Source organism: Bombina bombina, chromosome 11, assembly GCF_027579735.1.
Source record: "Bombina bombina isolate aBomBom1 chromosome 11, aBomBom1.pri, whole genome shotgun sequence".
NCBI lineage: Eukaryota > Metazoa > Chordata > Amphibia > Anura > Bombinatoridae > Bombina > Bombina bombina.
This window is the reverse complement of record NC_069509.1, coordinates 9012127-9026019: the sequence shown is the minus strand read 5'-3', so window position 1 is coordinate 9026019 and position 13893 is coordinate 9012127. Positions and strand designations below refer to the sequence as shown.

The following is a 13893-nucleotide window of genomic DNA, read 5'->3' as shown; positions in this document are numbered from 1 at the left end:
AGCCAGACAGCACAGAGAAAGAGAGTGTAGCGAGACAGCACAAAGAGAGAGAGTGCAGCGAGACAGCACAAAGAGAGAGAGTGCAGCGAGACAGCACAGAGAGAAAGAGTGCAGCAAGACAGCACAGAGAGAGAGAGTGCAGTGAGACAGCATAGAGAGACAGAGAGAGAGAGTGCAGTGAGACAGCACAGAGAGAGAGTGCAGCTAGACAGTACAGAGGGAGAGAGAGTGCAGCGAGACATCACAGAGAGAGAGAGTGCAGCAAGACAGCACAGAGAGAGAGAAAGAGTGCAGTGAGACAGCACAGGGAGAGAGAGTGCAGCAAGACAGCACAGAAAGAGAGAGAGAGTGCAGCGAGACAGCACAGAGAGAGCGCAGCGAGACAGCACAGAGAGAGCTCAGCGAGACAGCACAGAGAGAAAAAGAGCGCAGTGAAACAGCACAAAGAGAGAGTGCAGCGAGACAGCACAGACAGAGAGAGAGAGTGCAGCGAGACAGCACAGACAGAGAGAGAGTGCAGCCAGACAGCACAGAGAAAGAGAGTGTAGCGAGACAGCATAAAGAGAGAGAGTGCAGCGAGACAGCACAAAGAGAGAGAGTGCAGCGAGACAGCACAGAGAGAAAGAGTGCAGCAAGACAGCACAGAGAGAGAGAGTGCAGTGAGACAGCATAGAGAGAGACAGAGAGAGTGCAGCTAGACAGCACAGAGGGAGAGAGAGTGCAGTGAGACAGCACAGAGAGAGAGTGCAGCTAGACAGTACAGAGGGAGAGAGAGTGCAGCGAGACATCACAGAGAGAGTACAGCAAGACAGCAGAGAGAGAGTGCAGCGAGACAGCACAGAGGGAGAGAGTGCAGCGAGACAGCACAGAGAGAGAGACTGCCGCGAGAAAGCATAGCGACACAGCCCAGGGAGAGAGCGCTGCGAGACAGCCCAGGGAGAAAGCGCACGGACACAGCACAGGGAGAAAGTGCACTGACAAAGCACAGGGAGAGAGTGCAGTGACACAGCACAGTGAGATAGTGCAAAGAGATGATCACAGTGACACCAGCTGGTCACAATATATATTGCAGGATCTATTTGTATAGTTAGCGATTACAGGGACACCAGCTGGTCAAAGGCTATATTGCAGGATCTATTTGTATAGTTAGCGATTACAGTGACACCAGCAGATTACAGTCTATACTGCAGGATATATTTGCATAGTTAATGAAAACAGTGGCACCTTCTGGTCACAGTATATATTGCAGAATCTATTTGTATAGTTAGCAATCACAGTGGCACCTGCTGGCCACAGTATATATTGCAGGATCTATTTGTATAGTTAGCGATTACAGTGACACCTGCTGGTCACAGTATATATTGCAGGATATATTTGTATAGTTAATGAAAACAGTGACCCCTGCTGATCACAGTCTATATTGCAGGATATATTTGTATAGTTAATGAAAACACTGGCACCTGCTGGTCACAGTATATATTGCAGGATATATTTGTATAGTTAGTGCTCACAGTGACACCTGGTGGTCGCAGGCTATATTGCAGGATATATTTGTATAGTTAGTGCTCACAGTGACACCTGTTGGTCGCCGTCTATATTGCAAGATATATTTATATAGTTAGCGATTACAGTGACTCCAGCTGGTCACAGTCTATATTGCAGGATATATTTGTATAGTTAGCGATTATAGTGACACCTGCTGGTCACAGTCTATATTGCAGGATATATTTGTATAGTTAGCGATTACAGTAACACCTGCTGGTCACAGTATATATTGCAGGATCTTTCTGTATAGTTAGCCATCACAGTGGCACCTGCTGGTCACAGTATATATTGCAGGATCTATCTGTATAGTTAGCAATCACAGTGGCATTAGCTGGTCACAGTATATATTGCAGGATCTATCTGTATAGTGAGCAATCACAGTGGCACCTGCTGGTCACAGTATATATTGCATGATATATTTGTATAGTTAGCGATTACAGTGACACCTGCTGGTCGCAGTATATATTGCAGGATCTATCTGTATAGTGAGCAATCACAGTGGCACCTGCTGGTCACAGTATATATTGCAGGATCTTTCTGTATAGTTAGCGATTACAGTGACACCTGCTGGTCACAGTATATATTGCAGGATATATTTGTATAGTTAGCGATTACAGTGACACCTGCTGGTCGCAGTATATATTGCAGTATATTTGTATTTGGTTGTCAGGGTGTCCTCTTCATTGTATATTTCTAATTGTAGTAATGATTATGGTATCTAGTTGTCAAGAGATATATTAACAGGTGATTGCTAAGGGTTTTGCAGGGCATATTCTGTAGCAGTGAGTGTGGTCGCTAGTGTTTGTATCACACAGTTTGTTACCTTGCTGGGGCATGCTATTTGCATAATTTCCAGCTCCATTTGCATAACCTAAATATACAGAAGATGATGACAAGTGAGAGAGAAGCAGTGACTGTTAGGGCATATCAGACATTTATCTGCACTAGAAGCAACAGAAGAGGCACATAAGGGAGATGGTGCAGAATAATAATAAAAAAATGTTAAAATGTGACCCTTATTCATCATTTACATCGTTCACATCTAACTCACCAGATTTCTGTTTCCCATATAACTGTCCTAAACCTGCAGCAGATGAGAACCGTCATTAGCTCATGTTCAGTGCTACTGAGTTCTATGACAGTAACAATCAGGAGCATTAATAAGGTCACATGTAATCAGATGAGGTCTTAAGAGTATTTGTTAGTGATCACAGCGCCGAACGGCCTAAGGATAAGTCCACAAACACATCGGGGAAGGCTGAATAAATTTATTGTATACAAAGTGGTACTGATAAAATTAATATTAATATGAACAAGAGTTAAAATTGCAATAAAAATAAACACAGAAAACTGAAAACCAAATATTAAAATAAACACAAAAATAATCACAAAAATAATACACAAATAATTTGCCAGTTAATGGGGGAAACTATTACGTTAACCCCGCTGGCAACAATATGGGATAACTAAATAAATAGGCTAAAAAAGTATACTAAGACACAGTCGTACAGTAAGACCCTTACTAAAAGTGGGTGTATCCGGGTATATCTAACCGTGGGTGAGCACGGTCGAATACCACTTGCTAGATCAAACCGTTAAATGATGGCAGCAATAAACGTTGATGACACCGTTTAAGGGCCTAGAGCCTGATAAGTAAAGTGCTAAAGATGTAGCACGATAGATGTCAGTGGGATTATGGATCCATATCCAAGGATTTGGCCGCAGTGAAGATCCTAAAATCGGAGTGCTTGACAGTTGCCGCACTCGAATTGGAGTCTTAGAAGCTAACCCCTGTTTGCAAGAGGGTCTAAATAATCAGTTAGTGCTAAGTGTGTAGCAAAAAAATCAAACAGTAAACAGTGGGTACAAATATAAATAGGTAGAGTAAGCAGTAATAGCAATAAAAAAACTGAGCGATAATTACATAAATCTATACATCATAGTTTAGTGGACCGAGTGGGAGAAATGCAAAATAAGTGATACAAACAAATCTAGTGCAAATTCCACAGATCGTGTACAATAATCCACAAAGCAAAAAAGTGGTATTCAACAAAGGATAACAATGAGCCTTGCAGTGCAAAAGTGCAGGCGAAAAAATATGTGTGTGAGCAGAGTCAATTCAAAATCTGTGACAATAAAAAGTAACAATAATAAAAAAGGATTCAATAAAATATTGTGCAGTGCCCTGAATAATCCAAAGAAGCTTCTGTTGGGCCCAAAAAAGGAAAAAGAAAAAGGGTGAGGAAAAAATGATGAGGAAAAAATGAGGAGTACAAGATTAATTCAAATGTCAGTTTGTCAGTAAAAGAGTTATAAACAGACAACAGTCTATTACAGACCACAGTCTATTAGCCAGTTATGGAAGTTCCATTATAGGTCTTTATCCATATGAAAAAAAGGTAGTGGTAGCTGGAAAAGGGTTATCCAGGAAATCCTTTGGACAGTCCAGCTGTGAAAATATCGTTGATCCCTAAAAACAAAGATAAAACATAGAGTGGCAAAGTTTTCTAAATGAAGAATAATCAGAAAGATGCTTACCAATGTGTCGTCTACGCGTTTCGGTCCTCACAAGACCTTTATCAAGACTGGTTCATTGGTAAGCTTAAGCATCTTTAAATAGGCCTACTAATTTAGTAACCGGAAGTGGCTCATTCTACTTCCGGTTTTCCGCTATTTACAATAACCGTTATTTCCTCATTAGGGATACTCTTATGTGTTTGGCACTTAATATTTTAACATTTTAACATTCTGCTAATGGGTAATAAATATATATCTCCTTGTTATTCGTTCACAATTTGTTATCCGACATCGATTGTATGATGTCACTTCCGGTAAGTATTGCCAGGTGGCATTTCCGGTTAGTATTGACAGGTATAAACAAACCCGGTTACACTTCCGGTTGTCATTTATTGAGTTGACAGGGGAAAGGGGCTAAAAACCTTGTTATATTCTTAATCTGTTGGTTTGAACACGATTTAACACATACTCTCTGTCTTGCTAATATAGACTACATATTATAACATATAAAATGTATATTAGCTGTCATGAACGCTTCCGTTCATCGCCGTGTCGCCGCGGCTCCCGGAACTTCTCTGTGTCTCTGACGTCATGTTGCTTAGCAACATGACGCTTCCTCTCACACCCTCTGATGACGGTTACGCTCCTGCCCTTTAAATCTCGGCGGGAGATCTGAATCTGGGCCCGTTTGTTTGTTTCCCTGGATTGTGAGTACCATATCAGTTTTGTTCTTCTGTGTACCGACTTCTGCCTGCCTGACCAAGCCTCTTGCCTAATCCCTACTTGCTGATATTTGGACATTGACTTCTGCCTGCCTGACCTTGCCTGTAGCTTTTACCCTTTTGCTGATACTTGGATGCCGACTTCTGCTTGCCTGACCTTGTCTTTTGCCTCTACCTTTTGCTGATATTTGGATGCCGACTTCTGCCTGCCTGACCTTGCTTTTGCCTTTACCTTTAAACCTATTCTTTGATAAACAAGACCTGCTTAAAGGGACATTTTACTTTTACAAGCTGCAAAAGAGAACTTTGCCTTTCTGTTTGTTATACACCTGCTTAAAGGGACATTTTACTTTTACAAGCTGCAAAAGAGAACTTTGCCTTTCTGTTTGTTATACACCTGCTTAAAAGGGACATTTACTTTTACAAGCTGCAAAAGAGAACTTTGCCTTTCTGTTTGTTATACACCTGCTTAAAAGGGACATTTACTTTTACAAGCTGCAAAAGAGAACTTTGCCTTTCTGTTTGTTATACACCTGCTTAAAGGGACATTTTACTTTTACAAGCTGCAAAAGAGAACTTTGCCTTTCTGTTTGTTATACACCTGCTTAAAAGGGACATTTACTTTTACAAGCTGCAAAAGAGAACTTTGCCTTTCTGTTTGTTATACACCTGCTTAAAAGGGACATTTACTTTTACAAGCTGCAAAAGAGAACTTTGCCTTTCTGTTTGTTATAAACCTGCTTAAAGGGACATTATACTTTTACAAGCTGCAAAAGAGAACTTTTCCTTTGTTTTACAAGCCTGCTAAAGAGGACCTTTTTCAGAAGCTTCAAGTAAGAGCATTTCCTTTTTGTTCTTTGTACTACTTAAAGGGACGTTTTATCCTTTGTGGCTTTCCTGCATTCTGGAACAATATTCATTTTTGTTATCTTCTAATCTGCTTCCTGAGTGGGTCACGTCCTGGATATTTCTCAGTGTGCTAGCGTGTGCTTTCAATTCACGCTAGCAGTTGGGTTACATCCCGGATTGATTCCAGAGCGGCTGACATTACAAACGGGCGGGCCATAAAAATGGACCCCACTGAATTATCTATGGCCGTGGCTCACCAGGGACAGCTCTTGGGTTCTCATGCCACTCACTTGCAGTCTCTGGACACTAAACTTGATCAAATTACTGCTCTATTACAAAATTTGGTTGCTACCGCACCTCCCAATCCTAATCCCAATCCAAATCCGATTGAGGCATTACCTCCTCCGATTCCTAACAATCAGTCTCAGGTACAACTAAGTCCCAGGATTCCTCTTCCGGATAAATATGATGGGAATCCTGAAGAATGTAGAGGCTTTTTGAATCAATGCCGTCTTCATTTCCGAAATAGCCCTACTCTCTTTGCTACTGCCTCTTCTAGAATCACGTTTCTTATTTCCTTAATGAAAGGAAAAGCCTTGGCTTGGGTGTCACCTTTGCTAGAAAAGAATGATCCTATACTGTTGGATGTTGATACATTTCTATCTACATTCTCAAACGTATTCGATAAACCTGGAAGGTCATCCGCTGCTGAAGCTACTCTCCTGGATTTACGTCAAGGAAATCAACCAGTCTCTCAATATGCAATTGAGTTCCGCACCCTTGCCTCTGAAACCACTTGGAATCAGGGAGCACTCAGAGCCGCTTTCCGTAAAGGACTTTCTGAGCGTCTCAAGGATGAATTGGTGTATCGTGAACTTCCAGAGTCCTTAGAAGCCTTAATAAATCTCTGTATCAGTCTCGACGCCAGGTTTCGTGAACGCCAACAAGAAAAGGATAGAACACAGAGGACTTCCACTCGAACTCCTTTTCGTTTAGCTCCTCGTTTTTCTAATCCAGTCACTCCAGCCTCTCCTACTACTGATCAGGCTGAACCCATGGAAGTAGGAAGTATAAAATTAACTGAGACTGAACGCTTGAGAAGACGGACTCTTGGCTTATGTCTGTACTGTGGCCTTAAAGGACATTTATTAAGGGATTGTCCTACTAGGCCAGTAAAAGCCAGGGCTTAACTCTAGTCCAGGGAACTGAGTTAAGCCAAAATAGTGGTCATTCCCTATACAAGAAACTCTTTGTTCCAGTAACTCTTCTAATTGGACATAAGAAGATCTATACCCAAGCTCTAATTGATTCTGGTGCTGGAGGTGTGTTCATTGACTCTACATTTGTTTCTACTCATTCTATACCCTTACTAAAGAAGGAGTATTCCATTTCAGTCTCTACGGTCAGTGGAGATCCTTTGGGTTCTGGATACATTCAGTTTTCTACTCAACCCTTAATCCTCACCGTAGGAATACTTCATTCTGAGACAATTTGTTTCGATGTCATTTCCACTCCGCAATTTCCCATTATCTTGGGATTACCCTGGCTCCAGATTCACAATCCCATTTTTTCTTGGACTTTCGGTGAACTCACTTCCTGGGGATCTACATGCCAGACTAAATGTCTTCAAAAGATTACTAAGTTACCACTCACTATTGCTCTCACAGTTGAAACTCCGGAATCCTTACCTATGCATTACCATGACTTTGTGGATGTCTTCTCCAAAAAAGAAGCTGAACGTCTTCCTCCTCATCGCCCTTTTGATTGTCCCATTGACCTCCTTCCTGGGGCTGCCTATCCTCGAGGCAAGACATATCCACTTTCTAAACCAGAAAACATGGCTCTGGAAGAATATATAAAAGACAATCTGGCTAGAGGATTTATTCGACCCTCCTCTTCCCCTGTAGGGGCCGGTTTCTTTTTTGTGGGAAAAAAGGATGGCGGATTAAGACCCTGTATTGATTATCGTGGATTGAATCAGATTACCATCAAGAACAGTTATCCTCTGCCCCTTATTCCTGAACTTTTTACTTATCTTCAGGGAGCCACCATTTTCACCAAACTCGACCTACGCGGTGCATACAACTTGATCCGTATACGCAAAGGAGATGAGTGGAAGACTGCCTTTAACACTCGATTTGGGCATTATGAATATTTGGTCATGCCCTTCGGGCTATGCAATGCTCCGGCGGTTTTCCAGCATTTTGTAAATGAGATCTTTCGTGATTTTTTGAATATTTTTGTTATCATATACCTGGACGACATCTTAATTTTTTCTCAGAACCACCAAGATCATGTGCACCACGTCAAGAAAGTACTTCAACGTCTAAGAGAATTCCATCTGTTTGCTAAACTGGAGAAATGTTCTTTCCATCAAAAATCCATACCCTTTCTGGGTTATGTAATATCGGCATCTGGATTCGAAATGGACCCTACTAAACTTTCTGCCATTTTGGATTGGCCTAGACCTGATTCTTTGAAGGCTTTACAACGTTTCCTAGGCTTCGCCAATTATTACAGAAAGTTCATCAAGAATTTTGCTACTATTACTTCTCCTCTTACTTCTCTCACAAGAAAAGGACAAAACTGTAAAGTATGGCCGTCTGAGGCTATAGAAGCTTTTGAATCTCTCAAAGAAGCTTTTTCCTCAGCTCCTATCCTTCGTCATCCAAATCCTGAGTTTCAATTTATTCTGGAGGTGGATGCTTCCTCTGTTGCTGCTGGAGCTGTTCTGTCTCAACGAATACCAGAGACTGGAAGGATTCATCCTGTTGCTTTTTTCTCTAAAAAATTCACTCCTTCCGAATTTAACTATGACGTAGGGAATAAAGAGTTGCTTGCCATCAAGATGGCATTGGATGAATGGAGACATTGGCTGGAAGGTACTTCTTTGCCATTTACTATACTTACTGATCATAAGAACCTTCTGTATCTCCAAACAGCCAAACGACTAAATTCCAGGCAAGCACGCTGGTCATTATTCTTCTCTCGGTTTCACTATAATTTGTCTTACATACCTGGTTCAAAAAATATTAAAGCAGACGCACTTTCCAGACAATTTCAAGATACCCCAGTTCCTGAGTCTGGTACCATTCTCCAACCTCATGAAGTCATTGCCCAGTTAACAACTTCTTGGTTACAAGAATTACAGTCCGCTCAAGAGCATCTTCCTTTGTCCTGTAAACCTCCCGATGGTTTACTCTTTGTTCCTGAACGCCTTCGTTCCAAGATTTTATTTTGGGCTCATGATAGTCCCCTTTCTGGACATCCTGGCATCAGTATTACCACTCGAAACCTCAAACAACATGTCTGGTGGCCTACACTCTCTCAAGATGTGAAGGATTACGTCTCAGTATGCACACAATGTGCCATGAACAAAACTCCACGCCAACTTCCTTCAGGATTACTCCAACCATTGCCTATACCCCACCAGCCTTGGACTCATGTATCCATGGACTTTATTACCGATCTTCCCTTGTCCACTGGGAACAATACTATCTGGGTGGTGGTCGACAGGTTCACTAAGACGGCTCATTTTGTACCCTTGCCAGGATTACCATCTGCCAAAAGACTCTCTGAACTTTTTATTCTACATATTGTAAGAATCCATGGATTTCCTCTAGATATTGTTTCAGATAGAGGGGTACAATTCGTTTCTCGATTTTGGAGGTCACTTTGTAAACATTTTGGTACTACTATATCTCTCTCTACTTCTCACCACCCACAATCGAATGGTCAGACTGAAAGAGTAAACCAGTGTCTTGAAACATATCTTAGACATTATGTGGATCATTATCACTCTAACTGGACTTCTTACCTTCCTTTGGCTGAATTGGCCCATAATGCCCGGTACAATTCCTCCCTTCAGACTTCTCCTTTTCATGCAGCTTACGGATATCAGCCTAGGACATTCCCTTTGCATACTTCCTCCACAGTGAATCCTGCTTCTGATCTTACAGCCCGAAGATTAACTCGACATTGGCAGAAGATACATCGTATTCTTTCTGTAACTTCTAGACGTTACAAGTTCTTTTCGGATCTTCGACGGAAGAAGGCTCCCAAATATCGCCCTGGTGATAAAGTTTGGATTTCCTCTCGATTTCTTCGCCTGAAACAACCTTCTAACAAATTGGGACCACGATATGTGGGTCCTTTCCGAATACTGGGTCAGGTATGTTCCACTGCTTATCGGGTAGCTTTACCCAAGTCTCTCAAAGTCCATCCGGTATTCCATGTTTCTCTTTTAAAACCTGTGATGATTAACAGGTATTCTAAGCCTTTTTCTAAACCTCCACCGTTATTGGTGCATGGACATCCTGAGTTTGAGATCAGCCATATTCTAGATTCCAAATTGCGGGGCAAGAAATTGTATTATCTCATTCATTGGAAGGGTTATCCAGTCACGGAACGTTCTTGGGAACCTGCTCATCAAGTAAATGCTCCTATATTGGTCAAGACCTTCCACAAGACTCATCCTGATAGACCTGGTCCTGTCCCCCGGAGGGGTCCTTGAGGAGGGGGTGCTGTCATGAACGCTTCCGTTCATCGCCGTGTCGCCGCGGCTCCCGGAACTTCTCTGTGTCTCTGACGTCATGTTGCTTAGCAACATGACGCTTCCTCTCACACCCTCTGATGACGGTTACGCTCCTGCCCTTTAAATCTCGGCGGGAGATCTGAATCTGGGCCCGTTTGTTTGTTTCCCTGGATTGTGAGTACCATATCAGTTTTGTTCTTCTGTGTACCGACTTCTGCCTGCCTGACCAAGCCTCTTGCCTAATCCCTACTTGCTGATATTTGGACATTGACTTCTGCCTGCCTGACCTTGCCTGTAGCTTTTACCCTTTTGCTGATACTTGGATGCCGACTTCTGCTTGCCTGACCTTGTCTTTTGCCTCTACCTTTTGCTGATATTTGGATGCCGACTTCTGCCTGCCTGACCTTGCTTTTGCCTTTACCTTTAAACCTATTCTTTGATAAACAAGACCTGCTTAAAGGGACATTTTACTTTTACAAGCTGCAAAAGAGAACTTTGCCTTTCTGTTTGTTATACACCTGCTTAAAGGGACATTTTACTTTTACAAGCTGCAAAAGAGAACTTTGCCTTTCTGTTTGTTATACACCTGCTTAAAAGGGACATTTACTTTTACAAGCTGCAAAAGAGAACTTTGCCTTTCTGTTTGTTATACACCTGCTTAAAAGGGACATTTACTTTTACAAGCTGCAAAAGAGAACTTTGCCTTTCTGTTTGTTATACACCTGCTTAAAGGGACATTTTACTTTTACAAGCTGCAAAAGAGAACTTTGCCTTTCTGTTTGTTATACACCTGCTTAAAAGGGACATTTACTTTTACAAGCTGCAAAAGAGAACTTTGCCTTTCTGTTTGTTATACACCTGCTTAAAAGGGACATTTACTTTTACAAGCTGCAAAAGAGAACTTTGCCTTTCTGTTTGTTATAAACCTGCTTAAAGGGACATTATACTTTTACAAGCTGCAAAAGAGAACTTTTCCTTTGTTTTACAAGCCTGCTAAAGAGGACCTTTTTCAGAAGCTTCAAGTAAGAGCATTTCCTTTTTGTTCTTTGTACTACTTAAAGGGACGTTTTATCCTTTGTGGCTTTCCTGCATTCTGGAACAATATTCATTTTTGTTATCTTCTAATCTGCTTCCTGAGTGGGTCACGTCCTGGATATTTCTCAGTGTGCTAGCGTGTGCTTTCAATTCACGCTAGCAGTTGGGTTACATCCCGGATTGATTCCAGAGCGGCTGACATTAGCGTTATCTCCATACAAAGACCCAAATGTTGAATTACAAAGAAGGTGGATGGACATATGTTAAAAAACTTTGTTAAACATTTTAAATATGAATAAATAAATATTAGTGAATATCTTAAATAGTAGAAGATTCCTGGCATATAGCCTGGGTTTTGACGTAATCCCCTTGATGGCTTAGAGTGTTTTGTGTCTCGATTAATTTAAAAGTAGGGACAGATAGTTGGACATTGTGGGCTATCTGTCCCTACTTTTAAATTAATCGAGACACAAAACACTCTAAGCCATCAAGGGGATTACGTCAAAACCCAGGCTATATGCCAGGAATCTTCTACTATTTAAGATATTCACTAATATTTATTTATTCATATTTAAAATGTTTAACAAAGTTTTTTAACATATGTCCATCCACCTTCTTTGTAATTCAACATTTGTATGGAGATAACGCTAATATACATTTTATATGTTATAATATGTAGTCTATATTAGCAAGACAGAGAGTATGTGTTAAATCGTGTTCAAACCAACAGATTAAGAATATAACAAGGTTTTTAGCCCCTTTCCCCTGTCAACTCAATAAATGACAACCGGAAGTGTAACCGGGTTTGTTTATACCTGTCAATACTAACCGGAAATGCCACCTGGCAATACTTACCGGAAGTGACATCATACAATCGATGTCGGATAACAAATTGTGAACGAATAACAAGGAGATATATATTTATTACCCATTAGCAGAATGTTAAAATGTTAAAATATTAAGTGCCAAACACATAAGAGTATCCCTAATGAGGAAATAAAGGTTATTGTAAATAGCGGAAAACCGGAAGTAGAATGAGCCACTTCCGGTTACTAAATTAGTAGGCCTATTTAAAGATGCTTAAGCTTACCAATGAACCAGTCTTGATAAAGGTCTTGTGAGGACCGAAACGCGTAGACGACACATTGGTAAGCATCTTTCTGATTATTCTTCATTTAGAAAACTTTGCCACTCTATGTTTTATCTTTGTTTTTAGGGATCAACGATATTTTCACAGCTGGACTGTCCAAAGGATTTCCTGGATAACCCTTTTCCAGCTACCACTACCTTTTTTTCATATGGATAAAGACCTATAATGGAACTTCCATAACTGGCTAATAGACTGTGGTCTGTAATAGACTGTTGTCTGTTTATAACTCTTTTACTGACAAACTGACATTTGAATTAATCTTGTACTCCTCATTTTTTCCTCATCATTTTTTCCTCACCCTTTTTCTTTTTCCTTTTTTGGGCCCAACAGAAGCTTCTTTGGATTATTCAGGGCACTGCACAATATTTTATTGAATCCTTTTTTATTATTGTTACTTTTTATTGTCACAGATTTTGAATTGACTCTGCTCACACACATATTTTTTCGCCTGCACTTTTGCACTGCAAGGCTCATTGTTATCCTTTGTTGAATACCACTTTTTTGCTTTGTGGATTATTGTACACGATCTGTGGAATTTGCACTAGATTTGTTTGTATCACTTATTTTGCATTTCTCCCACTCGGTCCACTAAACTATGATGTATAGATTTATGTAATTATCGCTCAGTTTTTTTATTGCTATTACTGCTTACTCTACCTATTTATATTTGTACCCACTGTTTACTGTTTGATTTTTTTTGCTACACACTTAGCACTAACTGATTATTTAGACCCTCTTGCAAACAGGGGTTAGCTTCTAAGACTCCAATTCGAGTGCGGCAACTGTCAAGCACTCCGATTTTAGGATCTTCACTGCGGCCAAATCCTTGGATATGGATCCATAATCCCACTGACATCTATCGTGCTACATCTTTAGCACTTTACTTATCAGGCTCTAGGCCCTTAAACGGTGTCATCAACGTTTATTGCTGCCATCATTTAACGGTTTGATCTAGCAAGTGGTATTCGACCGTGCTCACCCACGGTTAGATATACCCGGATACACCCACTTTTAGTAAGGGTCTTACTGTACGACTGTGTCTTAGTATACTTTTTTAGCCTATTTATTTAGTTATCCCATATTGTTGCCAGCGGGGTTAACGTAATAGTTTCCCCCATTAACTGGCAAATTATTTGTGTATTATTTTTGTGATTATTTTTGTGTTTATTTTAATATTTGGTTTTCAGTTTTCTGTGTTTATTTTTATTGCAATTTTAACTCTTGTTCATATTAATATTAATTTTATCAGTACCACTTTGTATACAATAAATTTATTCAGCCTTCCCCGATGTGTTTGTGGACTTATCCTTAGGCCGTTCGGCGCTGTGATCACTATCATTGTTTTTAGATTCTGTCCCTTTAGGGGATTGGTTAGACCCCTTTTTGTGTTTCACAGCTTAGGGTATTTCTTAGCGCTGCAATATCAAACCATTCTTCTTAAGAGTATTTGTTACCTTGCTGGGGATTGCTGCTGGGGTAATTCCCTGCTCCATTCCCATAACCTTAATAAACAGAGGCAAAGAAGAAGCAAAATGACAAAC

The 13893-nt window shown here is 40.7% G+C and overlaps 1 protein-coding gene across 1 annotated transcript in view; it reads right to left on the bottom strand.

The window, feature by feature from the left end:
• LOC128642047 (hornerin-like) overlaps nucleotides 1-13893 on the bottom strand; it is a 172197-nt gene that overhangs the window by 128028 nt on the left and 30276 nt on the right. The window contains exons 6-8 of the mRNA XM_053694696.1: nucleotides 13807-13854; nucleotides 2597-2629; nucleotides 2369-2416 (exon numbers count right to left, since the gene is read on the bottom strand). Of these exons, the coding sequence (XP_053550671.1) occupies nucleotides 2369-2381 (13 nt within the window). The 5' untranslated portion in view covers nucleotides 2382-2416; nucleotides 2597-2629; nucleotides 13807-13854. The remainder of the gene's footprint in view (nucleotides 1-2368; nucleotides 2417-2596; nucleotides 2630-13806; nucleotides 13855-13893) is intronic.